This window comes from Kickxella alabastrina, assembly GCF_025024165.1.
Source record: "Kickxella alabastrina strain RSA 675 chromosome Unknown BX661scaffold_4, whole genome shotgun sequence".
NCBI classification, from domain to species: domain Eukaryota; kingdom Fungi; phylum Kickxellomycota; class Kickxellomycetes; order Kickxellales; family Kickxellaceae; genus Kickxella; species Kickxella alabastrina.
This window is the reverse complement of record NW_026251475.1, coordinates 863,878-888,786: the sequence shown is the minus strand read 5'-3', so window position 1 is coordinate 888,786 and position 24,909 is coordinate 863,878. Positions and strand designations below refer to the sequence as shown.

Here is a 24,909-nt window from a genome sequence, read left to right as displayed (position 1 = left end):
GCAATATCATTACAATATTTCACAAGCAAAATATCACAACTTTCGATATGCCGCGATTATAGTTGCTTTTTCATGACAATAATAAATAAATAAAATACCCATTGACGTCGATTTGACATACGTGCAAGAAAAAATGACGAGTATAAATAATAGAAAAATGCCAATTAGTTGTACTTTTTTTGCACAGAGTTGCAGTCCATCCGGCGCATCACTCGCGCCAGGCCTGGTAGAACTTGTTCACCGACAAGGTCAGCTCCTTCGAAAAGACATCAGCAATTCCCGGAATCTCGTGCTCAAGGCGGCGAATAGTCTCGGCCAGCGTGCAGTATGCAGCCTTAGCCTGAGTGTTGCTGGTAAGTTTTTCCAAGCGCACCAGAGTGGGCATAAGCACATTGTGGTATAGATCCTCGGGAGTGTTTTGCCTGCTGACGTTGGCAGAAGCAGAAGCAGAGGTGCGTAGCGGTTGGGGGTTGTGGACAGCCATCTTGGACTGATGGGATGATGATGGGCGGCTGCCAGGAAGCTGCTGCTGAGAAGGCGGGGTGCCGGATGCAAAGCCAGGTCCCAAGTTAGAGCGCTGGCCGAGGTTCACGGGGCTGGCGTTGTTCAAGTGGCGCGGCTGCATGCTGGGGCTGGGCGGCGGGATGTTGGAGCCAAATCCGCTGGGCACGCGGCTGCCCGAGACACCCATACCGCCGGAGTTAGATGCCGTGCTGCCGCTGCGCGAGCGGTTTCCATGGGCGGCGCCAATGGGCGGCGGGGCCGGCAGTGCCGACATGTTGTTGGATCCGACTGATGACGACGACGCAACACTAACAGAAATCGAGGATGCAGACGGCATATGCATATTGTGACGCTGCTGCTGCTGCTGCTGCTGTTGCTGCTGCTGGGCGGTCTTTTGTGGCACTGCTGGCAGCGACTGACGAACCGAGTCAAAGTCCCAGATTACCTGCTCCTCATTATCGCCATTTGCACCCGCAGACTCAGCCTTGGGGCGGGACTCTGGCACGGTCTTCTTCCAATTCTGCCACCGCTTAATCAAATCAGTCAGATGCTCTGTGCGCTTAGCCGACCGAACGAACTTGTGCTTAAGAAGCTGATCGGCCGTTGGTCTCTGCGTGGCGTCCTTTTTCAGGCAAAGGCTGACAAACTCTTGGAAAGTCTTGCTAAACTCAGCGCCCAGCTCTGGCGGCTCGTTCTTTGGAATGACAAAGAGGACCTTCATCGGATGCAGCTCGGCATGGGGCGGCTGTCCTTTGGCAAGCTCAATGGCCGTGATACCGAGCGACCAGATATCCGCCTTGTAGTCGTAGCCGGACTGTTTGATCACCTCAGGCGCCATCCAGAAAGGTGTTCCAACAAATGTGTTTTTGCGCGTCAGGGTCGCTGTGATCTGTCCAGAGACGCCAAAGTCGGCGAGCTTCACGTTACCCTGGCTGGTTAGCAAGATATTGGCGGCCTTGATGTCGCGGTGAATCTTGTTCTCGTGGTGCAGATAGTTCAGACCCAGGAGCATTTCGCGTAGGATGATTGCAATGTAGGTCTCGCTGACACGCCCAGGCTTCATCAGGTCGGCGCATGAACCACCGCCGCAATACTCCATAACAATCCACAGCTTGGACCCGTCCAGATAAGAGCCATAGTACTTTGTCACCGACGGGTTGTCCAGCTGCGACAGAATGAAAATCTCCTGCTGAATGTCCTCAATCTCGTCTTCGGCGCTCTCAAGGTCAATGATTTTAATTGCCACCTGTCGCTTCGTGCGGTTATCAATTCTACAATCTTGCGCGCGCAGTTGGATCGATATAGTAGGGTGAGAGAATATGTGTGATGACCCCATCATGCATCCCACAGAGTTTAGTTTATTGTACACAAAGACGGTATAGTGCGGAATAAAACATCCACTCATTAATTCTGCTACACTTACCCTCTGAAAACCTCGCCAAAGGAGCCGCGGCCGATTTTCTCTTGCTTTGTGAAGAGGTCGTTTGGGTTCTGGGAGCTCGACTAAGTGGTTGGTGATTTTTTTGTGTGAATTAGTAAAGTTTGTCTGAATGCAGCTGTATGCTATATTAAATGATACATTCCATGGAGGTGGGCTGGCGGGGCTGAGTTTTAAAGTACAAACATAACCACAAACACCCACATACGATGTTGCTGTCGCTGCTGCTCTTATTATTCTTATTCTTACCATTTCTTTTGAGAAGATTCAAATTCAAGTCAGATGCAGAATATTGTTTTTAAATGTAAATAAACAAACAAAACGAAGACTTTTGCTTTTATGTCTGATGCGCAAGGCTGATAAACGAATAAATAATAAAATTAAATATCAAAAAGACAATACAAGTTGGAGAAAATGAAAAGTGCAAAAAAGTTAAACAAATAAGAAAAATTACGAGGAAGAAGAGAGTGAACCCAAAGTGTCGTGTTTTCAATAATTTGTTTTTTTGAGCTTTTGCAAAGGAGAAAATGTTGCGGGAAACAAAATAATTACAATGTGCCGTAGCAGCAGATGTAGCGTAAGGTATTAGAAAGAGTGTCACTCCTTCCGTCTTTCTAAATGTCAGTATAAAGCTGAAAAAGGCAAAACTGGGATAATCATTTTTTTGCTGCCAAAGTTTGTCTGTCTGTCTGTCCCTTTGTCTCTGCCTTTGGCTGGAAACGTAAACAAATAAAAAAAAGTCAGCAAAGTCAGTAATTTTTTTTAAACAAAGAGGGGCAGAATCTCAATTCAAAAAATGCTTTGTTTAAATAAAGACCATTGCTCCATAAAAAATTTAAACATCAACAACAATCGATGCGTTAACCAGCTTGGCCTCCTCAATTGTCTGCTCAACAATGTCGGCCAACCGGTTGCCCATGAACAAAACCTCAGGCACTTCAGCGGCGGCTTCAGGAATCGCAGTCTTCAAAAACTGGAAAATAGACGAAACTTTGCTAGACTTTGCAAACCGTCTGACCACACGCTGTCCATTAGGGAACCGCAGCTGGATGCGGGTGACTGAGGGGCCGAGATCAGGCTCTACCGGCACAATATTTGGCAGAGCTCTGTACCAGGCACCCGGGCCCATGTCAACAGCCTGCTGCACTGGAGCCGCCACAGTTGTCGCGTGCTGCGTGGCCATGCGCTCGTGTGCCGCCGACACGGAATCGACATCCATATCGTCGTGGTCGTCGTCGTCAACCTCATCGTCATCGTAGTCTTCGGATCCGCTCGAGATTGTGTGAATCTCGCTGTAACTGTCGGAGACGTCGTAGTCAGAATCTGCCTCTGAGTCCGATCCAATGTGGATCGCGCGACTGCCGGAATTAAGCTGGGGCTGTGCGTCGCTGCTTTCCAACTCGCTGGCAGCAATGGCAGCGGCAAGCTGCTCCTCCTCCGTCATATTGTGGATTGTACCAAACCCGCGCGCACTCGCCGCGCTACTTCCACTTGCTGCTGACGGCTCCTGCCGCAATGGCAGCGGGTAGTCCATGACAAAGTTTGATATGTCCTCGAGAGTATCCGTAACATTCTCGAAACGCGTAAACGTGCGCTTCATCTCGCCCGTCTTGGGGTCAATGACGCCAATGAAGGGGAACGAGTGAGCGGCGTACATGTTCGTCAGCCTTGCGCCTTCAGGCGTCTCGAGTGAAGTTTGGAAAAATACAAAATCTCGGGCGACCACGTCCTTGACAAGCTGCTGGCGCCAGATGTCGCGGTTGAGAGCTTGACACCGGAAGTCCGACACGTCCTGAATATTGACCATCACCCATTTGCCAGTCTCCCGCGCCGCCAGCCGCGCCGAACTAAAGTCACCCATATGCATGATTTCAAAGGGCGGCTTGAACAGCTCGGCTAGCCGGCTGCGCCGCGATGTCGCCGATGCAGCTGAGGTAGAGTCATCGCCTGCTATTTCAGCTGCCTCTTGCGCAAAGTCTCGGAATGGCACGCGGCCAACAGCCCCGGCCTGGTTGAATATCGACCTAGTAGTGCCGCGCGAGTTGCTGTGCGCGTACCCGCCGTACATGCTGCTGCTGATGCCGTGCCCGCCATAGCCGTCGACAAGAACATCTCGCCGTGCGGCAATGGGTGCCCTCACCTCATCATCTATGAATCTGTTTGTGTCCGCTGCTGCACCTGCGTCTGCAGCTGCCTCCTCTGGCGCTGCAGGTGCCGTGCTGGTGTTTCCATGCAAAGGTTGACCGCCATTCTCAAAGTACAACGAAACTGCTTGCTCGACATTGTTGTCTGAAACCTAATATTTGGCAAAGAGAATACAGGACGTTCGAACGTGTGAAGATAAAAAAGTTTCAAATTAGCGCTTTTCGCTTTGAAAAGGCGTATCGATTGAATTTCAAAACGAATCCACGTTGCAACGCATGACTAACCTGAAGGTATCCCGCCGCCACATCGGGCTCGGCGCCCGTCACCGCACAAAAGTTCTGAACTAGCTCGGAATCCATAGTTGTATAAGTGTAAAAGTGTAAATGCGTATATTTGTAGTCGTGTGAGCAAGAATAAAAAATAGTAAAAATTTTGTAATTTGATATAAAAAAGAAGCTAAAGTGAAAATATTGAGACAGCTGCACCAAAATGAGCCCTGATACAATTATATCCGTGTCAAAGGCTAAGTTACAAAATAATCCCAAAAAAAGCTTGGCTACTAAAGCTCCCTTTGTAAGTGAAAATTTTTTGCACTCATATTCAGGCAGTGCTAATGTACAGAACGTTGTTGCCGCGAATAAAGGCGTCTCCGTAGCGGTTGCGCAACTCTCCATCCACATACTCCTCGGTTTGCTCCAAGGCAATGTTCATGTATCCGTCCAGGCACGCCAACACACCCTTGTAATCAATTCCTGAGTTCAAACGCACAAACACGCGCTGCCCTAGGATAATGTTGAGAAAGTCAGTCGGCGACTTTTTCGTGACCTGCTGTTGGTGTTGCTGTTGGTGTTGCTGCTGCTGTTGCTGTTGCTGTTGCTGTTGCTGTTGCTGTTGCTGTTGCTGTTGCTGTTGCTGTTGCTGTTGCTGTTGCTGTTGCTGTTGCTGCTGCTGCTGCTGCTGCTCAGACATTTTAAAAACGGTACGTGTATTGTATAAAAATAAAGGTATTGGATGTATGACGCAAGCAACTGGACTTTTAAAACGAGCCTGGGCCATAAAAAAGCGCAGATTTTGCAAGTCATCAACCTTTTTGAACCTTGAGTAACATTTGGGTTTTCCACGTGTATTTAACTTTTTTTCTTCGAAAAGCCAAAATTTTGCCTTCCCCACAACCAACAAAAATCGGAAACCCCCAAGGCCATGTCGCTGTTTGCACAAACTTTGGGTGCAACTTTTTCTTTTCATCTTTTCAACTTTTCGTTTTCTTTTAAATTCAAATAAACACTCACGTTACAGCCACTAATTCAGCCTTGTCTGCAGCCTTTTGAACATGGAGCAACGCCAGCTGAGACCAATTTACGGTACTTATCACTCGTCGCCGAAGCCCGAATGCTGCTTAGTCAATTTGCACACCTAAATCTGCACGCACACATTAATGCGACTCAAATTGCCCACCTTTTTCCCTTCCAAATACCGCATTTATTTATAATAGAAGCACTGGATCGGCGCGACTATAAGGCCGCGCTCAAGGAGAGCATGAATTTACTGCGAAAGAACCCGAACCATCTCAGTGGCCAGGCGCTGATGAGTCTAGCGCTGGCGAGAACCGGCGACACACACTCAGCGATGACTCTAGGACAGAAGGTGCTTAACACTGCCGGTGCGCTGAAGAACCCCCATGTACTGCAATGCCTGCCGATGACATTCCGCCTATTGGGGCACGCGCAGGAGGAAGCGGCGGTTTACACCGGTGCGCAAGAATTTTTTCCCAACGATAAAGCAATCTGCGCCAAGCTTTTTATGGTAGCCGCGAGCAATGGTATGTACAAGGAGCAGCACCAGGCGGCAGTCAGCCTGTTAAAGCTGACCAAGGACGATAAGTACATGTGGTGGGTGGTTGTCAGCCTGGTGCTGTTGACAAAGTTCTCAAAGGAGGACGAGAAGACCAGGCAGATGCAACTGGCTCTGGCTGAGCGCATGGCTGAGAAGTCCCTGGAACAGGGAAGGCTGACGACGACCGAGGAATTGCGCATATACCTCGAAGTCCTTGACATACAGAGCAAGCACGCAGATATGCTGGCTGTGCTGTCCTCTGATAGTCCGCTGGCAGAAAAGATCAGCAACGACCCTGATCTGGTCACGCAACGTATCAGTCTGCTTTTGAAGACAGACACAAACGATAAGGCTGTGGAGGCTGCTGTGCGGGCGCTCAATGCTAAGGATAATTGGGCCGACTACAAGCTTTGCGCCGAGGCCACTATTGGGCAGATATCTGAAGGCGAGAGCGAAGGCGAGTTGCTGATAACTTCTTTCCGTGAGACCGTCCAGAAATGGGCGCAGATCCGCGGCCGGGCACGCGGCGCCGAGCTGGCCTTGGTTGAACTTGTTTCTGGGCTCTATGCAGCCGGACACCAAGTGCTGGCTGACAAGACTGTGGGGCCGCTGGGCGAACAAATGTGGAAGTACATAGACCAGTTCCAGTCAAAGGCCATCTGCTTTGCGGACATCACACAATACTTTGTCAAGCAAGTGAAAGATACAGACTCGTTGCACGCTTTGGATTATCACCGCGCCCAGGTGGTCTCTCGTTTGCATGCTGCCCGCAGCGCCACGAGCCAGGGAGAAGACCAGGCGCAGGCATGGGTGACTCTGGAGAAAATTCGCTACCTACTGCAGGCTCTCAGTGGCGACACCAGCGTTGAGTCATGGGCTGAGGGCACGGACCAGCTGCTTTCCCACGGTCTCAACTCAAAGGCCGCCGAGCGCAAGCAAGCGTCCTGCACTGACGCCGTCCTCCTAGCCAGCCAGCGTCTAATCCAGGCGGCATACCTGTCCTTCTCCGCCAGCGCCGACCGCGGGCAGCTGGCCTCCAGCTTATTCGCTGTCCTGTGTGTTCTCGAGGCAGGAATCAAGCAGAACGACGATGGCTTCATTCTCAAAATCTATGCCATCCGCTTGTACCTGCTGCTCTCGTGCTACGACCGCGCCCGCGCCCTCTTTGACTCGCTGAACGTCAAGAGCATTCAACTGGACACCCACAGTTATCTCATAAACGGTCAGGGCATGGCCCTCGGATGTTTTACACCGGACCTCGACCTGTGCTATACTGGTGTCGGCTTCTACGACCGCGTGCACATGAAGGTGACCGAGCATCTGGATGCGGCCTACATGCAGGGTACGTATTCCAACGTCTTGGATTTCATTGAATTTGGAAGTAATCTTCGTCACTCTGTCCAGCGTGAGTGCACGCATAGGTGTGCGCTACGCGGCGAAGGGTTTGAGCCCGGCTGCGCGGACGATGTGTTAGCCAAGTGGACGGAGGCCGATGTGGTTTCAATTGAGCATACGGAGGAGTCCCTGGCCAAACTTCACGACAACCGCGACATTAAGGCCATGTCTCTATTGGCTCCGCAGGACCTGATTCCGTATAACCTGGAGGTTCTCACGAGACCCACACCGCTGCCAGGCACTCAGTGGATCCAAATGTATTCACTGATCCCCCAGATTATTCACCACATTGTCACGGCCGACACAGAAGCGCTCGAGACTAAGGCCCGCAGCCTATTGTTGACGGTTAGCGAGGCAGGCGACCTGCTCTCTGCCCAGGACAAAATGCTTGCGTGCGGTATCAACCAGATTGCTACGCTCTATACCCGTGCCTCCGACAGTCAGCAATCATTCAATAATCAGTTGGATGACCTTCTTGCCACAATCCGCCAGGGCCTCTCCCAGGACATCGCATCCCAGGAGGTCACGACCCTGGAGGCTATCTCCTCAACGCTTCTCCGGGACATAACCACAGCAACTGAAATCTACACGTACGCCATTACCGCTTGTTATGCGCTCGAAAGCCAGCGGGCTCCCTCAGCCAGAGCTGTGCGCCAGGCCTTTATGAAATTGCGCAAGGAAGCCCTCCAGCGCATGGCTGTCCTGCGGTCGCTGGCCAACGGCTATGTGCGCGGCGCTATTGATGAGCACTGGGTTGGAGCAAACGTTGGATTTTCTGGACCGATTTTTGAGTGCCTGTCCTCGAAGCGCAAGTCGGTGATTGATTCTGTGGCCAAAAACTGCTTTAATGGCTGGATTCGGTCTATCAAAAACCTGGTTGTGCAGTGGGAGCAATGCTCGTAGACACGGTGCGTATTGAGTTTTGCGCCCATAAATAGACTTTTGAATGTGCGCCCTAATAGATAAATAATATGGACTGGCTGCAGTGGTGGTGTTATTTTTTAACCCATCACTTTTCTATTCTAATTACATTTCATATTTCATCTATTAATATTTTAACACAATGCAAAGGGCAAGTATATATATAATATTATTGATTTAAATATGCTGCGTGCCGACAAATGTTTGCTATATTAATACGTTTTATTTAGAAAATGAAATACTATTACACCATTTAGGACGGAAACTACAACTACGCGTTGATGACCACGCCAGCACTTCTCCACTCCTCCGACGCAAGCTGGTTTGAGCCCCTCCCAACAGACGGTAACCAAGCAAAGCCACACAAACGTTTGTCAAACACACCAAATTGAAAATATTGTGCTCAAATGAATCACTTCCTTTGCACATTTGACTTCCTGGTATAGATATTGACATTGACCTCAACCAAGTAATGCCGCTCCCGAGTGAAGGAAAGTGATAAACTCATTTGCATAGCGTGTAACCGCTTTTAAAACATAAGCGAGGTGTGTGAACTAATGGCTTTCCCTTTTTACAAAGTGTAGAGGTGCATGATGTCATTTACGATGAAAAGTGGGGCGATTTAAACAAGAAAGATTTTTTTAAATAGCGTGCGGTGTTACGTCTTTTCTTAAGGCAGAGCTCGTACAACTACAATAAATTATTTGTATAGTTTTTATGTAAACATCAATTTTATTTGCATGACCAGAGCATGAATATCGCATTGTTTACTATGTGCTGAACACGCCCTCAATGCCTAGTAGGGTGCAATGCACTTGAAATATTTGGCATGCCCGCAAGGACAAACTGTTTTGTCGGAATTTTTTTGCTCATACAGACAGTCGAGTGCTGAACTATCTTATAAAAATTTAAGCCTTGAGGATGGGACTACAAAAAAATTCAATGGAAAATTTTAAAAGGCAGTCAGCACCATTTTTTTTGCTTTTTATTAAGCGTACCATCAAAACTTGGACGATACATCGCCTCTCAATAGGATGACAAATCTTCCAATGCCAATTCATTTAAAATACCGCACATTTCATACATTTTGGCAATCCAACCCATTTACTTTGTTTCTCTAATACTTTATAAGAAGTTTGAAATTTTGAAGCACTTTAAGCATTTCAAGTACAGACCTTTTGTTTTTATGCAAGCTTAACTTACTGCGTCGTCGAATACTACAACTACAGGCATACTATAGTTGGCAAACATGGGTAAAAATAATCAAAACCTCCAGAAAAATAACATAATCATTTGCAAGAAGTACAAGCGGTTTGGCCAGACTCGTGGGCAAGACAACTGACAAGAAGGAAATATCAAACAGCGATTTTAAGTTATCTGATGATGGGTTTATAGTTGGAAAGGAAACCGCTTCTATTACCTCATTGATGTATTATCTACTCGAACTCGGCTACAAGTATGAAGAAATCAAACTTTATAACTAATAATGTGCAATAATTTTTGGGGAAAGGCTAAACCAATTTTTACACTTCCTTTCAAAAAGAAAAATGTAGGTAGTGATGGTCAGAATATCAAATCATTATTTATGGATAATAATGATAAAAACAGTGATAAAACAACTGCACTATTCGGAGGATCTATTGTTAGTTTACCATATGTATTAATCACTAAAAATGAAAATGACATATATTTACCAATTAAAAAAGTGAAAAGTATTGTAGCTTATTAACAACTGGAAATATTGTAGACCTCCAGACATAGATACGTCTAAAATACAAACAGTCTGTGTACCATTTTGCTAGCCAGTGCTTATTTAATTATACACAATAACTATTCACACAGGTGAGATGCACATGCTGCCCATAGTACTTTTGTATTTTTTTGCAAGCACAGAAAGTCCGTCATATATATTTTAAATATGTTCTACAAACTTAAACTCAATAAACTACCTTATAAGCTCATTTGTTAACTATTGTATTTCTACAATTGCTCCCAAGCAATGTTTGCCACGTGTGGATGCAAGTCCTTGTACTCCTCGACAAACGACATGTGATCAAAGTCCTCATACATCGAAAGCTTGACTTTCTTTAATGATGGAGCAGCCAATATCAAGTATTTGATACTGTCAAATTTTGCTTCTTTGCAATCATGATCGACTGAGGCATGCAAGTATAACTCGTTGATGTTGGTAGATATTGGTTCGACCTGGTCAAGCCTGGGCTCAAAGGCCTTGTCAAAGAGAATACCATACACTTCTAGTTTGGTCAGTTTGGGCACTCTGGCCAGCATATCCACAACTGTGCCAAGCTTAAGCACATCGCGTATCTCCAAAATATGAAGGCTGGTCCATTCAATGCGCCGCGAATCCCATTTTTGCAAACACACGTCTGTGTCCATATTTATAGTGATAATCAGCTCTGCGTGGCTTATTTTGGTTGAGCTTCCAAAAAATGCGTTTGTTGCCTCGTAGAACGCATCCAAATCAGCATCAGAATTTAGCCTTATATCAACCGTGCATCCGTCAATACATGCCTTGCTTGTATTGCCCAATAAATTAAGCACGCTATGAGATCCATAAATATATGCATGCTTCAAGTGCCTGAACTCGATAGAAGCGTTTAAAAGCCCAAAGTGGTTACCAATTCCGTTAAGAGCAATGCTATTTAGTTTGGGCATGTGCAACGCAAAATATTCTTTGCTGCTTGTTTCAGAATCATTTTTGTCTGCTAGCGCGGGTTCATCTTCCATGTAGGAGTGGTGCACAGTCAATTTTTTTAAGTTGCTGAAAGTAATACTCGCTGAATCACCACTATTGCTTGCAAAGCTCTTCCATGAAACGCCGCTTATGACTCCTGTCAGTTCAATTGACTCAATATTTGCCACGTTGATTTTTGGCAGGGCCTGTTTTCCATTTATGTCCAAATTGACACTCAGGTGCCTAAGCTTGGGCGAAAACGCATTGGCTGTCCACACAATTGGAAAATCGGAATCGTAGCTTATTAGCTGGTGAGCGTAGCCGTTGGAAACAATGCTGCAAAATTGCTTTAAATGCTTGTCGCTGTTGTCGAACAACAGCATTCTTAAGTTATTGGCGTTGGGCATTGTCTTGACCATGTATTCTGCAAACATGGATGTAGCTTGCATATATTCATCGCTGTCGATGATATCCAAAACTTTGGAAATGTCGTATTTCTGGAACCATATGTCTACACTCCTGACACAGGGCCACTGGTCAGAGCCGCATCCCATTATTTTTTGGAGTCTGGGGACCATGGCATTCCTAATCCACAGATTCTTCAGTCTGGGGCAAAAAACATTGACTGTACCCTGTTTTTTCTGCTGCACCTTCTGGCTGCTTATAAATTGCTGGCATTCCAAAGCAATGTACTCGTCTTTATTATTCTCCTCGTTTTCAATATCATTGCTGTACTCGCTTTCACTATCCTCCTCGTTCTCAATACTCTCGCTGTATTCGATGTTCAAAGATTCCAAGCGCTTAAAGCATATATTCTCAGCTGTCGAATCGTTCTTTAGTATTTTCTCCCATGCAAATGTGGGATGTGCATTGTCCAAGTTCAAGTATTCCAGTGTTTCAAAAAACACGTTTGGAAGGCTCTGCAAGGTATTCAACTCGAGATTCAGCGACAAGTGCACGAGCTCGCAGGAAAACTGTGTTGCAGTAAAAGTCATAGGGGAGGGGATGCTGACGTGAACAAGCTGGTCAATGTAAAGACTAACCAACTCATCGTAAAATGTGATATTGTTATTACAATCATAATGACCTATCCTTAACCTAGTCACGCTTGGAATATGCTGATTTATACTGACTGCCAGATTTTTGCTGCGCTGCATCGAGATATTGAAATCATCATCTAAATGGCCCTTAAATTCATTGACGTCAATGTAAAGCTGTGTAACGTGTGGGCACTTTAACACCTTGAAATCCATAAATTCTTTTAGCATCCCAAATGTCGGGACTGTGACGCTCAACTCCTGGAGAGCTGGGAACTGCAATTCACTCGAACTCCCAATGCTTTGCACATCAGGACTTCTATAGAATTCAAAATCCAATTTCCGCAGGCTGGAAAATACAATGGTTTGCGCCTGCTTGGTATTTGCCAGCTTGCTCCAAGAAAACAAACTAGTGACATCTCTTAGCACCAGCGTCTGCAACTTCTGGCAGCACACGTGTGGAATGCACTGCATATGTTTTATATCGATATTGAGCGTTGTGAGCTGGGTAAAATTGGCTGACTCTACTGACTCGGCAAGCGTAAATGATTGATAGCTGCGAAAATACTTTAAATTGCGCGAATACATTTGTGACAATAGACTAGTCATATCAAATATGGGGCCATTATCGTACATCACATTGTCCAAACTATCCACACCTGGCATGTACTTTGCCATTTGCCGAGCAAATTCATTGGCATCATCCATAATATCAGACTGAGATTCGCTGCCAATGTCGTTATTGCTATTGCCCTGGTGGCCGCTGATGTTGAGTGTGCTGACTCTGCTCCAGTCACTCGTTTCAAACGAGAATATTGAATTTGCTTCGGCGAGCAGGGAGCGATAACATTCAAAATGACTAACCTTGATGGTCACAGTTTTTACCAGGTGCGTGTTTCCAGTAGCCTTGAGCAGCCCAATGTTGGTATTAACGAGCTTGTCTTCGACAGCGGTGTCATGCGAGTGCTCAACAAAACAAAAATTGTGTTCTCCAGACCCATCAAGTATGGCATTACAATAGACCAAGCCAGTGGCCACTTCTCTCCACCCGCGGCAGACGCCCAGCAGCGGCAATCCGTCTGCCCACGTGTCGATATTGTATCCGCTGGTGTTAATGGCTACACGTAGAATGCGGTTGAGGATGACAAATGGAAGCTGGCTGAAGCAAGGCATAGCGAAATAAATAATATTGATAGCAATGTTGTTGTTGTTTAAAGCGGCTCAACTTGTTCTAAAATTACTCTAATATTTTAAATAGTAATTGCTAAATTGAAAAATGGAAAAATGGAAGAGAAGAGAAAGAAACAAATGCTCACATTGCACATAAAAACAATTGGCAGCGGCTGCGCTAAAAAATGGCAGGGCAAGCAAATAAAGCAAACTTGGCGTGCGTGTGTCTGCTTTATTAAAAATAAAAACCAATTGAAAAATACGTTCATTCAAAGCTTTCTTTTGGGAATTAAATGCGCAAAAAAGCAAAGCAATATCATTGCCTTGCTGCTTTGCTGCTTTGCTGCTCTGCTGCTCTGTTGCTCTGCTGCTCTGTTGCTCTGCTGCTCTGTTGCTCTGCTGCTCTGTTGCTCTGCTGCTCTGTTGCTCTGCTGCTCTGTTGCTCTGCTGCTCTGTTGCTCTATTGCTCTATTGCTCTGTACAATAGTTTTTCTTGTTAGCCGTGTGTTCAGCTACTAAAGCAAAAGTGGCAAAATAATCGAGAAGCACACGCTGCTGATATTTTATTCTAAAGTGACAGTGGGAATTTTGTCGTCAATTAATTGCTCGCAAAATGTGCACACATTTCATGTTTGATATGCAAATAATTGTAATAAATGCAAACAAAATACAAAACAGCGCGCTCATCGAATGGACATGCGCAGATATATACAACTAAAGCTGTCGATCGGTCTACTTTTTGGCCAGCACTGCGTGTGGCGCCAATACCCGCTGGTCTCAATGCTGCTGCAAAAGCAAGACGCTCCCAGATAGCCTTGAGAATTGGCTGTCGTGCGGAGCAGTCACTACAAGCAGCTCGGATTCTCCGCTTCCAGACGCAACCAGTATGCTGTGTCCCAGGCGCGCACGGCCCATGTAGTTTGCCGCATAAAAGCACTCGGGTCGCTCGAGCCCCACGCGCCAGCAATGCACCCTGCCGTCCTCGGTGTGGCCAAAGGGCTCGCCGATCCACAGGTCGGTTGCCGTCGAAGCCAGGGCACGGCCGAAATGGCCAGGACTCTGCGTGCCGCGCAGGGTGCTGAGCAGCCCGACGGGGTTATTGGCATCTTTCCCATTTACACCAGTTGCGTCGGCCGGATTCCACAGGGCCGGGTCGAACACGCGCACTTGGCCGGCCTGCCAGCCGCGTGCGGGCTTCTCTGGGCCAATCAGACCACCCTGAGCCAGCTCTGAGCTGTGCTCCGAGGGCGTTCCAAAAAGCACCAGCCTTGAACCATTTGTCTGCCACACGTGCATCTGGCTGCCGAGCTGCGTGCTGCCCTTGGACGCGGCAAAGTGAAGGCCGCGGAACTCTGGTGGCGACCCCTTTGGGTCCGCTGCGTTTACAGAAAATGCATATATCGAGCCGGCCAGCGTATGGTTTGCGCCTGTGTCTGGGTCCGCCTGGGCGTGGCCCGGCGCGCCCACCAGCAGCAGCGTGGTATTTGTCTCGCTCAGGTGCACGGCACGGGCCGAAAACCCAAACCACTCAAATGGCTGGCGCTGCGGAGACACCAGCGTAAAGTCCGGCGGGCCCATCTGGCCGCTGCCCTGGCCCGCGCGCGGCCCCGAGATGTACCCAGACATGCGGCCCGCATGCGTCTCATAGGGCACGTCAGAATGGTAGGGCGCGCCGATAAGCAGATCGACAAACCCGTCGTTGTTGACGTCCTCACCAAACAGAAACCCGCCGATGCGCTGCTGCGAGAAGGGGCTGTCCGTGTACTCTGAAAGCTGTGTGGCTGTCAGCGTAAAGTCTGGCACCGAGGACAGGCCGGCGCCCTGGTGGCCGAGATACACGTCAACGCGGCCCAGCAGCGAGCCTGCCGGGTCCGGCCCGTATGCGGTGCTGCCCACGGCCAGATCGGCAATGCCGTCGGCATTGTAATCGATGACTGCGAGCGCCGACCCAAACGCGAGAAAGCGCGTGCTGGCACTGAATGGCGGCAAGAGAACCTGGGGATCCGCGTCGTCAATGTTCTGCTGCGAGAACGCGTAGCTGATGTCCAGCTTGTTGAGCACAAACACTGCGCCGGCGCTGCTGTTGCCGTTGCTGTTTGCGTAGTAGGGTGCGCTAATAGCCACGCTGGCGTGCCCGCTGCCGCTAAAGTCGCCGGTCGCCACTGCGGTGCCAAACCCAGAGTACGCGCTAGTCGAGTAGAGCTGCTTGATCAGCGGGAAGAGTGTAGAGAGCTCAGCACACGCTTCAAAGGCGGCTGGCCGGCTGTCTTGAGATAACAGGCGCTGGTGTTTGGGAGCAAAGGCATGCTGCCTGTTTGTATGTGAATTACCACGAACAGTGCCATTTACCTTGCTGTTTTGTGCTGGCTTTGGCGGCAGCGCCGGGAAGCGCAGGCTGCTGGCGCTCACTATCCACGGCTTGCTGTCGCCAACTGCCGCAATGCTGTCGCCGACACTCTGCATCCACTGCTCGCGCGGCCACATCTCGTCGAGCAGCGCCTGCGCTGGTGACTTGCCGCCAAACGCACGCGTACGGTTTGGCCGCGGCTGCGGCTGGCGGCGGTCGCTGACCAGGCACCTTTTTGAAAAGTCGCCATGGCCGAACCAGTCGACCAGCGCATGCCAGCAGTCGGCAGTCCCGGCTGCCATGGCAGACAGGCCGCCAATATAGTAGTCGACAATGCGCTCCGTCAGCATCGGCGCCCTCGACGCGTACGACGGAAACATGCCCATTCCAAAGCGCTTGACCGCCTCCATGGCATAGAACTGCCGGGTAATGCACACCTTCATTCGCCACTGCGCCACCTGTAGGCCCATCTCGCTGTAGATGGCAAGCACGTCGTCCACGGGGACCAACCACTTGTCCAGAATGTAGCGCAGGCCGTCCATGTGCGCCATGGCAAAGTCGCCGCCGACATCCAGCACGTCGTGCGCCCGGGAGTACTCGCCGCCAAAGGTCGAGTTGGCCAGGGCCACCATGAAGCCGTCGCGCAGGCCCCCGAGGCTGTGCCACTGCTCGTCAGCCACCTGGTGCGACGCAATGCCAAAGAGAAATGCAACCAGCTGCTCAGCCTGCGCGCTGTATGGCTGCGAGTACGTGCGCAGGAGGTACGCAACACCAACCTCGAGGAATGGCGTCCAGTGGGCCGCCTCCGCCGGTTCATCCATCGACATGCAGCCGTAGCCCCAGTCTGGAAACGCCACGCCCGCCTGCAGAGAGGACACTTGCCTGTCAAGGATCGAGCGGTACTTTGCTACGGCACCATTATTGGACGCACCCTGCGGCGAGACAAACCACTGCCGCGCCCGCTCGGCCACTTCGTTGTGCACTGCTGGCCCGCAGCCCTGGCCGTCGCCAGCCATGCACAGTGCCACGACAGATGCTGCCACTAGGCAGCGCGCCCATCGCCGGTGCGCAGTGTTGATCATGTAGCGGAGTGAGGGCTAGATGTTGTGTGTTTAATGGTAAAAAGACAAGCGCGCTCAAAAGCCTAAAGGTTCATGTGTGTGTAAGAATGCAAATAATAAAAATAAATCCATAGCGAGGCGGTTGACTATCGAAAAAAGATAAAATGTCCATAGGTACATGCGCGCTTGCAGACTTATTCGGCCGAGAATGCGTGTTAAATGAAATGCAATCAAGGCCCAGGGCACAGCAGTGATGACGTCGCGTGTGATGATGACATTCGTTTTGCTCCCTCTCGCTGGCAGTCCCCGTTTTCAATTTCGGTCTCAACTGCTAATTACATTTAAATATGGTTTGCACCGCACAGCCCGGAAAGGCACCGATGTCTCTTGAAAGCACAGTCTGTGATTGTGCTTGCGTTGTAGCCACGTAATCATATCCGGTGCCATGCATTCCAGTACTCGGTGTACTCGTCCAGAGACATAGCACCCTCGTCCTCGCGCGTTATCAGCGCAATTGGCTTAGGCTTGCCACACACAAGCACATCGACGGGAGGGATATCGTCCTGCGACTCGATCACGATGCTATCTGTGTCGCAGTCCACCAGATCCGCCACCACGGCATCGTCTAGGCCAAGCTTGCGGCGCTTGCTCCGCGACAACGCGTAGATGCCCTCCAAGTACGGATCGGGAACATCGCTGTCATCATGATCCTCGATGCCACTGCCATTTTCGCCGGTCTCCTGGGACTTGGCGTTATCAGCGGCCAGCTCTGCCTCGTGCACTTTGTCACTTTTATCACCTTTGTCCCCATTGTCGCCACTGTCGCCATTGTCACCATCGTCGCCATTGTCACCATCACCTTCGCCATCATCATCATCACCCTCAACACCACCCTCTTTCCTCCCTCCATCAGCAGCAGAGGCAGAAGCAGCATCAACATTGTCGTCTTCTTTGTCCTTGGTCGCATCAGCGTCAACCTGGTCGGCTGAATCGACAAATTCAAACAACCGGTGTGTGGTGCGCCTGGCAGGCCGGTGCCCTCCCCGGCTAAACTTAGAGTACGTTGAGTTGAACTTGCCGCGGTATCGCAAAGCACCACCCTGGCTGCGATCCGCGCTCTGGGCGGCCGCAGCAACTGCTGCAGCCTCCTTGCGCTCCTTCTCAATGCGTTCCATCTCGAGCCGCCGCTTCTCTTTCTCGGCCTTGTCCAGCATCTCGTCGTTTGCTAGTTGGTCGATGAGCTGCTGGTAGTGCTCCCTCGGGTCGCGCGGCACCTCGATGCCAACACGCTTGGCCAAAGTCTTGTAGAACCCCAAGTAGAAGGCCTCGCGCTTGGCCTCGACCTGCTCCTCGCGCAGCTCGCTCGTGCCGCCCTGGCCGTCAGCCATGGCGCGCATCCTTTCGTCAATCTCTCTAATCGCTGCTCGTGCTCGCTCCTTTTCTCGCTTATCCCAGCGGGCCGCACGCAGGTTCTGCTTCTCAACGTAGCGCATGTGCTTCAACTCGGCCTCAAGCGTAATCTTCTGCGCCTCAACCATCTGCACGCCGGAGACTGTAGACCAGATATGCCACGCAGGCAGCTGGTTCTGACGCATCTTGCGTGCTAGCTCGCCCTCGCGCAGGCGCGCAGCCTCCTTGGGCGTCAGGTCGGGGCCAAATTCAATCACCGTATTTCCGCTTGTGATTCCTGTGTCGCGCGAGACGTTGAGCTCTCTGCCTGGCCCCGGCTTGCCCTTGCCCGCGGCCTCGTCGCCCGGGGTGCCGTCGAGGTTGGGCACCGGGACCTCATTCATTGGTGTCGGCGGCGGCAAGGTAATGCTATCGGTCTGCTTGAGCAGCTCAATAATGGTCTTGAATTTCTCCATAAAGCGCGACAGCTCCTTTTGTGACATCAGCGCAATGTCCGACTCAGTGTTGTCAATCAGCTCGTTGCTGCAGTAATCGCACTTGAACGTGCCGGTGAACATGTCGACCAGCGACAGCACATCCATGGTGGTGAACTTCTTGGAGCACCCTGCGCACTCGTACCCCAGGTTCTGCCGCTCCTTCTGCACCTTCTCCTTGACCTTTTCCTGCAGCGTCCACATACGCCACTTGACAACGTCGACAAACCGCCTGTAGTCAAGGAAAAAGTACGCCTTTGTGCCTCCGCGCGAGAACCGTGCATTCTCTCCTGGATCGTCCCGCCGAGACGTTCGTCCAACAAGCTTGTGCTTCTCCAGGTCGCCGTATATCCTAAAGACCTCTTTCGGCGACACATGCAGGTATTTGCTCAGCACGTCGTGACGCGCGATTTCGTGGCGGTTAAGGTAGTCGAGGGCAATAACGTACTCGTCCCTGTAGAACGTGCGAGACACAACAGCCACGAGATTCCGGACAATGTCCATACCTTCCTGCGACATGCTTCGAAAATAGGGTGAATTGGCTCAGACAATACAAACAACAAAAAGATGTATTGAAATCAGACAGGAGAAAGAAAGAAAAGCAAGAAGGGTGCTTGAATTTATGGCTGTCTGAAACAATCCCTTTGTGTAGTTTTCTCAACAAAAAGAAAAAGAAACACAAATCACGTGCGTGATCTTTTTTATACCTCATTTTCCTTGTGCATCCAGCGATATCAAACCTGCTTTAAATTTTTGCTTTTGGTATTCCTAAACCCTTGTCAAAATCATTTTTATATTTTCCTTTTATTTTTTGTCGATTTGACCCACCCTGTTTAAATTATACCAGAAATGCTTTTCAGCCGAGCAAGAATCGCCAGCCGCAGTCTATTTGGTTCTCTGCGACACCAGCTGCTAGCGCGGAGAGACTTCACCATAGCCATCGACGGACCAGCAGCATCGGGGAAAAGCAGCACTGCGCGAGCAGTCGCCCAAGAGCTAGGTCTTGGCTATATTGACTCTGGATCCATATACCGCTGTGCGACTCTTCTGGCGCTGCGCAACAACATAGACATCAATGAGAGTGCCGGTGATCTGGCCGCGTTGATAAACAAGGCCACAGTTGACATTAGAGTTCGACCCAGCACATCGCACCCAGCGCCGAACCTGGGCAGACTGGCGGTTCCCGAAGTGCAGGTTCTGTTGGACAACGAGGACGTGTCAAAGGAGATCAGAGCACCAGAGGTCAACCAGCTGGTGGCGAAGGTGGCCAGCGACCGCAGCATTAGAGAGGCCGTTTTGCATATTCAAAGACAGCTGGTAGAAAATGCAGAGTCCATATCGACCAATGCGCTGTCAAAAAATGCGGAGGGCGTTCCTGGGGGCGTGGTCATGGACGGTAGGGACATCGGCACGACCATTTTCCCGAATGCAGAGCTAAAAATATACCTCGATGCATCGGCCATGGCGCGGGCAATCCGCCGCTGGGACGAGATGAACAACCAAATGAAGGAGGCCAATGCCTTGCAGGCTGCAAAGGGATCGTCTGATTCAGGCTCAGCACCGGCTGCATACCCGTCAGTCGAGAAGATCGCCCGGGAGCTCGAGGCTCGCGATTATGCGGACATTAACCGAGAGCACTCGCCGCTACGGATTGCCAAGGACGCAGTGGTCATTGATAACACAAACCTCACATTCGAGCAGCAGGTCTACACAATCACGGATCTGGCCAGAGAGCGCATGGGTCTTGCGCCAAAGCACGGTGATCTTTGAATGTTTACGTTTTACTTTCAAAAATTGAACAATGTGTTGTACACTTTAATTCCTGTAGAGTAGTATTTTTGGCTTGGAGGCGGCCATATTGCAAGTATTTCAAACATAATTTTCGACTTTAAAATTTTAATAAGATTTGTTACCCTATTTTATTAAGATTCTATATTTTTCCAATAATAGCTTTATCAGAAGTTAGCTACTAAGCTATTAAAACTCAATTCAATGCATCTGTGGTCCAGAGGTATGATTGCCGCCTGCCACGCGGTAGACCCGGGTTCGATTCCCGGCGGATGCACTTTTTTGTCAAAAAATCTATTTACATTTTGAAAAACAACTATATTTTTATCTCAGGCCGGTATCAGCATGTGCACATAATTTTGGATGCGGCGAAGGGTCTCGTGCACTTCGCTGTTATCAACTTTACAGTCGCTTGTGCCTCCAAAGTCAACTACGCGTTTGGCAAATTTCGCAACGAATTCAGCATAGAGTTGCAGGACGCCTGAAGGATTTGACATCTGGCCATCAGCACGGAAGGCGGCGAGTGCCTCTGCTAGGTACCAGCTGACCTCGACGAGCGACGACGCGAGCGACTGCAGAGCGGTCAAAGAGGTGCTACCTCCATGGCCTGGCGGCAGGCACACGCCAAACAAAGAGCGGTCCGGAGTAAGCAAAAGCGCCTTGACATACGAAAGCTGCTTCAGAATTCCTTCGCCAGCTTGTATCAGTCGCATTGCCCGGGTAGCCAGCTGCTTTCCTCGATAGCGGCATGTGTCGGGCGGTGCTGTAGCTGGGGATGATCTGATTTTGTTACACGCCCATGTTGTGCATTCCGCGGCAATGTACAGGGCAAGTGGCGCGAGGTTGGGGAAGCCACCGCCACACATATTGGCACAGAGCGCTGCCGAATGCAGAACCTGGTTGCTGCACATCATGAGTGAATCCATAGACAGCTCTTCTTTGTCGTATGCTGACACAGATTTGGCTCGCCGCTCGCATATACGGGCGATGTGTGTCAAGCACATCACGCTGACTGACTCTACCCACTGCTTCACGCGCAACAGTAGCATAGAATCAACCGGAAGACCCATGGCCTTCCACTGCAGTCCGTCCTGGGAAATCACATCGCCATATAGAGCTCGCTTGGCGTGCACCAGCTCCTCGTACTCGGCAGACATCTCGCTGAGAGACGAGCTGAATTCGGGTGTCCATTGAAGCAGCCCGTACATATCTTCAACAATTCGGGCCACGCGTATTAGCCCCTGTAGCTGGGGTAGCGCCTGACTAAGCGCGGGGAAAAGCGCCGGTAACAGCTGGAAATGCCGCTGATACAACCACTCACCAATACTTGCAATCTCGCATCCAGCGCGGTAAAACTGCCGCATATGCTCGCCTAACACCGGTCCGCGCTTGCAATCACCCGCCATTTGGTCCATAACCGCAGAGATAAGCTCTTTCAGCCGCAATATGTTACGCTCCAGAATTTCAGTTAAAATGGCCGGTGGCTCGTTGACTATATGAGACTGTTCCACCGCCCAGCGCTGAACAGCCACATTCACCGATTCGTCAACGAATGCGTATTCTTGCTGCGCTGGCACCAGTAGCTCAACAAACACTTCCTTATCACCAACGCCATGATGAAAGTTGCCGATGCCTCCGCAGAGTACATGCCCTGCCCCAATGGAAACTGATGCGCTGTCGCTACTGTCCATATCCATGCTGCACCGCGACGGGACATGTGCCCATTTCACCCGAGAATCATCGGGAGACTCGCCAACTTTCTCCCGCGCCTTCAGCGATCTGCTTGCGGACGGGTGCACATAAACACGGTCCACTAGCACATCCCCAGCTGGCGTGTCGCTCCTTCCTATACAGTTTGAGCCCTCCGGAGGCCACTGCGAATTTGACGACAGGGACGATGATGACGATACCGCCGAAAGCGCGTGCGGCGACACCTGGCTGGTCTCTATGGCAATTCCGTCATCCATCGCCACAATGCTCGTGTAGCCACCTGGAGTCTCGACTGCACTGCCGTTGCTCACCGACAAGCTGCGGGCAAACTGGCGGGACAGCGCAGAAGATATCTTGCGACTTTTTACGGTCGGCTTTGTTGACTCGCCTTCGGTGTATGTGCCGTCTACGCTTTCGCGTCGCCGCTTTACTGGCGAGCCAGGTGTTTCGATATCAGACATTGTGTCGCTGGTTGTCCGCCGATTGTGCTTCCTACTGTTTGTTGTGCTACGATTGCTGCCCGCTGAAGCGCCCATATCCACTGGGCCAGCGCCTACTCCTAGAAGCGCGCTTTCTAGTGTGGCCAGCACAGTTGTCGCTGCCTCTGCCCACACTTCTCTGTTCATTTGAGTTATGGACTAGTTTTTTTGTACTAGTGGGTGTGAATGTGAATGTGAATGTGAATGTGGTAGAAGAAAGAAATAAAAAAGAATTTTGAATTTTGATAAAACAAAATGCCCATAAAACAACAATAGCAACCCGTCTGCCAGTACAGCCGCCATCTGCGATTTCGGCTGTTCGGCTGCGCAGCCAGCGTCACAGAAAAATATTCGATCGCAGATCAATTTGCGAAAATCAAAAATAATCAAATCTGTCCGCAGGTAATACCCAGACCAACCCAACTTAATCTCTAATGAAAGCGGTTCTACGCAGACGGACCCTCTTAGGATAACAGCAACGGTTTTGGCGATGCACTATGCCGTGCGGTACCATAACATAAATTGTGTTTGCCCTCATATTCTTCCGATGTATGACTACTAGCATGCCTGTCCTTGGCCTTGCCCCTATCCTTGTTCTTTAAAGCCCGCGCGCCCTTTGGGCGACCAACGCGATTAACTAGAAATTTTGTAAAAGATTAAATAAAAAAGACATGGTTTGTTTAAGTAAGCATCATTATGTTCGCTGGGATCGAGCGTATTGAGCTTGGATAAAATACTTACCCGTGGAATCTTGTCTGTAAAAATTCTCAAGATACTCCTCGTACTGCTTGAATTCGGGTGTTTTCTCATAAACCTTCATTTTCAGAAGGTACTTGTCCTTGCCTTGTTTCGAAAGGTCGAAGTACATCGTGCGTTTTTCATTGCTCAACTCGGTCCATAGCTTACTGTGGAGCTTGGACATCTTGGAAAACGGTATATTTTTCCCAAGTAGCTCGCGGTTCACGTCATCTCGAAATAGCTGGTAAGCCGATTTCCATTTATCTGGTGCGCTTATATCCTTCTTTGGATGTCGGCGATAGGTGCGACGTGGTGGCCTGTGGATATCGGTGGGCCTGGGAGGCTGTATTTCGGCAGATTGGCGAGAGTAAGGTGTCCTATGTTTCCTGTGCAAATCACGATGCAGAATTGGTGTACTGGCTGTAACTGAAGACGTTGATTGACCTCGTTGCCTTTGCAACGCCCTTGGCGAATGCATTGCATTTTCAGCTGGCAGTGTTGTATTTCGATACGGCGCTGATATCGATAAAATGGGTGGTAGAATTTTCTGGGCTAAATTGCTTACATCGGTGGCTGATACGGGGGTCTGTGAATAGCGAACAGAGCCCGGAAGGTGCTGTGTTTGGACGTGTCCTTGATATATGGGCATTGTAGCCGTCGTCCTGACTCTCATTTGTGTAGACACCGATGATTGCTGAAATGTAGCTGGTGTTACTGTGGTGCATGATGCATGGGTTGGAAATAGTGGTACATGTTGTGTGGGCGCGTCGGGAGCGAGCTTTAGAAGCGGATCATGATGTCTTTGGGAATTTAAATACTTGAAGCGCGTATTATGTTGTGACTGTCGAGAATATGATCGCTGCTGTCTAACTTTTGGCGAGTAGCTCTGTTGATGGTGATAGTAGTGTGGATAGTGCAAAAAGTGCGAAAAGTGGGTATAAGGCCGGCCTGAGGCCTCCTGGTGCACAGAACTTAACTGCATCCCTCCTTGAAACCATTCTTGCTGTTGTTGCTGGGAATGCTCCTGGGAATTATGTGAGTGTTGCCTATGCAGATATGCTGTCGATGTCTCTACGCCCTCTACGGATGGCGATGGTGCTGGCTCCGCAGATGGCTGGTCTAATACATATTTGTTTATTAAAATGGTTCATTAGACTTAATACAGGCATTATTTTTATTATTTTTATTGAAATTTGCATTTTATACTTTGTCAACTTACCTGTCTGGTGGGCGGGCATTGGTGGCGGCAGCTCTTGCTGGAGCCGCATCGGATTCAACAGCTCCAGTGCTTTTCGCCGGATAAGCTACACACATTAACAGCGAAATATACGGCCACTTAGCAGCGTTGACTTAAAATAAAGTGTAAAATAAAAATGTAATAATGCCGCAATTATAATTAAGAAAGCTTACCCTTCTGTGACCACGTTTCACACCGAGCTCTTCGAAATCAGACTCTTGAATTTCGACTATCTACAATTTAAAAGTGCAGTTAAATTTTGCTAAAAAATGGTTTATACGCATGCGCGCCGCAAACAAAGTATAACACTTTTTTAAAATGAATTTATTCTTACACCTACCGATTCTAGACACTCGAATCCCTCACGGCAAAATGCATTATAGTATTCCAGCAGCTCAATAGAACTCAAAAAGGCATACAGCTTGTCGCCTTCGTGCTCCATTCTTGGGCCTAACAAGTTAGCTTGATATAATGTGCACAATACAGCAATGTAGCACAAATTAAAGCAAATATAAACAAAACAAATGT

The 24,909-nt window shown here is 49.5% G+C and overlaps 11 protein-coding genes and 1 non-coding gene across 12 annotated transcripts; 5 read left to right on the top strand and 7 right to left on the bottom strand.

The window, feature by feature from the left end:
• Positions 1-94: 94 nt before the first annotated feature.
• On the bottom strand, positions 95-2,682 carry BX661DRAFT_178628 (kinase-like domain-containing protein). The gene is made up of 3 exons (XM_051534971.1): positions 2,192-2,682; positions 1,928-2,007; positions 95-1,775 (listed from the first exon to the last, which is right to left on the bottom strand). Exons 1-3 carry the CDS (start codon positions 2,192-2,194, stop codon positions 209-211), a joined length of 1,650 nt encoding a protein of 549 aa, XP_051393952.1. The 5' UTR covers positions 2,195-2,682; the 3' UTR covers positions 95-208.
• A 1-nt stretch (position 2,683) lies between these two features.
• Positions 2,684-4,541, bottom strand: BX661DRAFT_178625 (uncharacterized protein). The gene is made up of 2 exons (XM_051534970.1): positions 4,372-4,541; positions 2,684-4,238 (listed from the first exon to the last, which is right to left on the bottom strand). Exons 1-2 carry the CDS (start codon positions 4,444-4,446, stop codon positions 2,778-2,780), a joined length of 1,536 nt encoding a protein of 511 aa, XP_051393951.1. The 5' UTR covers positions 4,447-4,541; the 3' UTR covers positions 2,684-2,777.
• Positions 4,542-4,696: 155 nt separating this feature from the next.
• BX661DRAFT_133345 (U6 snRNA-associated Sm-like protein LSm6) lies at positions 4,697-4,921 on the bottom strand (the record flags this gene model as incomplete). Its single annotated transcript, XM_051532619.1, has 1 exon — positions 4,697-4,921. A coding segment is annotated over one exon (225 nt), but the record flags the coding sequence as incomplete, so codon positions are not given.
• A 393-nt stretch (positions 4,922-5,314) lies between these two features.
• On the top strand, positions 5,315-8,326 carry BX661DRAFT_178623 (N-acetyltransferase B complex non catalytic subunit-domain-containing protein). Its single transcript, XM_051534969.1, has 2 exons — positions 5,315-5,448; positions 5,580-8,326. Exons 1-2 carry the CDS (start codon positions 5,418-5,420, stop codon positions 8,216-8,218), a joined length of 2,670 nt encoding a protein of 889 aa, XP_051393949.1. The 5' UTR covers positions 5,315-5,417; the 3' UTR covers positions 8,219-8,326.
• Positions 8,327-10,145: 1,819 nt separating this feature from the next.
• BX661DRAFT_178614 (uncharacterized protein) lies at positions 10,146-11,621 on the bottom strand. The gene has a single exon (XM_051534968.1). It carries the CDS (start codon positions 11,483-11,485, stop codon positions 10,217-10,219), a length of 1,269 nt encoding a protein of 422 aa, XP_051393948.1. The 5' UTR covers positions 11,486-11,621; the 3' UTR covers positions 10,146-10,216.
• Positions 11,484-12,286, top strand: BX661DRAFT_178613 (uncharacterized protein; the record flags this gene model as incomplete). The annotated part of the gene is made up of 2 exons (XM_051534967.1): positions 11,484-11,628; positions 11,671-12,286. Coding segments are annotated over exons 1-2 (394 nt in total), but the record flags the coding sequence as incomplete, so codon positions are not given.
• A 731-nt stretch (positions 12,287-13,017) lies between these two features.
• BX661DRAFT_77018 (uncharacterized protein) lies at positions 13,018-13,781 on the top strand. The gene has a single exon (XM_051539472.1). It carries the CDS (start codon positions 13,253-13,255, stop codon positions 13,655-13,657), a length of 405 nt encoding a protein of 134 aa, XP_051393946.1. The 5' UTR covers positions 13,018-13,252; the 3' UTR covers positions 13,658-13,781.
• Positions 13,782-13,915: 134 nt separating this feature from the next.
• On the bottom strand, positions 13,916-16,567 carry BX661DRAFT_196736 (uncharacterized protein; the record flags this gene model as incomplete). The annotated part of the gene is made up of 1 exon (XM_051538070.1): positions 13,916-16,567. The coding sequence occupies one exon, from the start codon at positions 16,565-16,567 to the stop codon at positions 13,916-13,918; it is 2,652 nt and encodes an 883-aa protein (XP_051393945.1).
• Positions 16,568-18,090: 1,523 nt separating this feature from the next.
• BX661DRAFT_140474 (uncharacterized protein) lies at positions 18,091-18,933 on the bottom strand (the record flags this gene model as incomplete). The annotated part of the gene is made up of 1 exon (XM_051532844.1): positions 18,091-18,933. A coding segment is annotated over one exon (843 nt), but the record flags the coding sequence as incomplete, so codon positions are not given.
• Positions 18,934-19,180: 247 nt separating this feature from the next.
• Positions 19,181-20,248, top strand: BX661DRAFT_178606 (Cytidylate kinase-domain-containing protein). Its single transcript, XM_051534966.1, has one exon. The coding sequence runs from the start codon at positions 19,279-19,281 to the stop codon at positions 20,197-20,199; it is 921 nt and encodes a 306-aa protein (XP_051393943.1). The 5' UTR covers positions 19,181-19,278; the 3' UTR covers positions 20,200-20,248.
• A 175-nt stretch (positions 20,249-20,423) lies between these two features.
• BX661DRAFT_t30 lies at positions 20,424-20,494 on the top strand. The gene has a single exon. It is a non-coding gene; the product is annotated as a tRNA-Gly (tRNA).
• A 44-nt stretch (positions 20,495-20,538) lies between these two features.
• On the bottom strand, positions 20,539-22,651 carry BX661DRAFT_178605 (uncharacterized protein). The gene has a single exon (XM_051534965.1). It carries the CDS (start codon positions 22,551-22,553, stop codon positions 20,547-20,549), a length of 2,007 nt encoding a protein of 668 aa, XP_051393942.1. The 5' UTR covers positions 22,554-22,651; the 3' UTR covers positions 20,539-20,546.
• Between the last annotated feature and the right edge of the window lie 2,258 nt (positions 22,652-24,909).

Bases quoted from the DNA above. Each gene is read 5' to 3' on its own strand.
- BX661DRAFT_178628 (XM_051534971.1), bottom strand. The intron at 1,776-1,927 runs GTAAGTGTAGCA...GCAAGATTGTAG, and splicing joins TTTGGCGAGGTTTTCAGAGG to AATTGATAACCGCACGAAGC.
- BX661DRAFT_178625 (XM_051534970.1), bottom strand. From the start codon at position 4,446: ATGGATTCCGAGCTAGTTCAGAACTTTTGTGCGGTGACGGGCGCCGAG. The intron at 4,239-4,371 runs GTTAGTCATGCG...GCCAAATATTAG, and splicing joins TGGCGGCGGGATACCTTCAG to GTTTCAGACAACAATGTCGA.
- BX661DRAFT_178623 (XM_051534969.1), top strand. From the start codon at position 5,418: ATGGAGCAACGCCAGCTGAGACCAATTTACG. The intron at 5,449-5,579 runs GTACTTATCACT...TATTTATAATAG, and splicing joins CCAGCTGAGACCAATTTACG to AAGCACTGGATCGGCGCGAC.
- BX661DRAFT_178614 (XM_051534968.1), bottom strand. From the start codon at position 11,485: ATGGGATGCGGCTCTGACCAGTGGCCCTGTGTCAGGAGTGTAGACATA.
- BX661DRAFT_77018 (XM_051539472.1), top strand. From the start codon at position 13,253: ATGGAAGAGAAGAGAAAGAAACAAATGCTCACATTGCACATAAAAACA.
- BX661DRAFT_178606 (XM_051534966.1), top strand. From the start codon at position 19,279: ATGCTTTTCAGCCGAGCAAGAATCGCCAGCCGCAGTCTATTTGGTTCT.
- BX661DRAFT_178605 (XM_051534965.1), bottom strand. From the start codon at position 22,553: ATGAACAGAGAAGTGTGGGCAGAGGCAGCGACAACTGTGCTGGCCACA.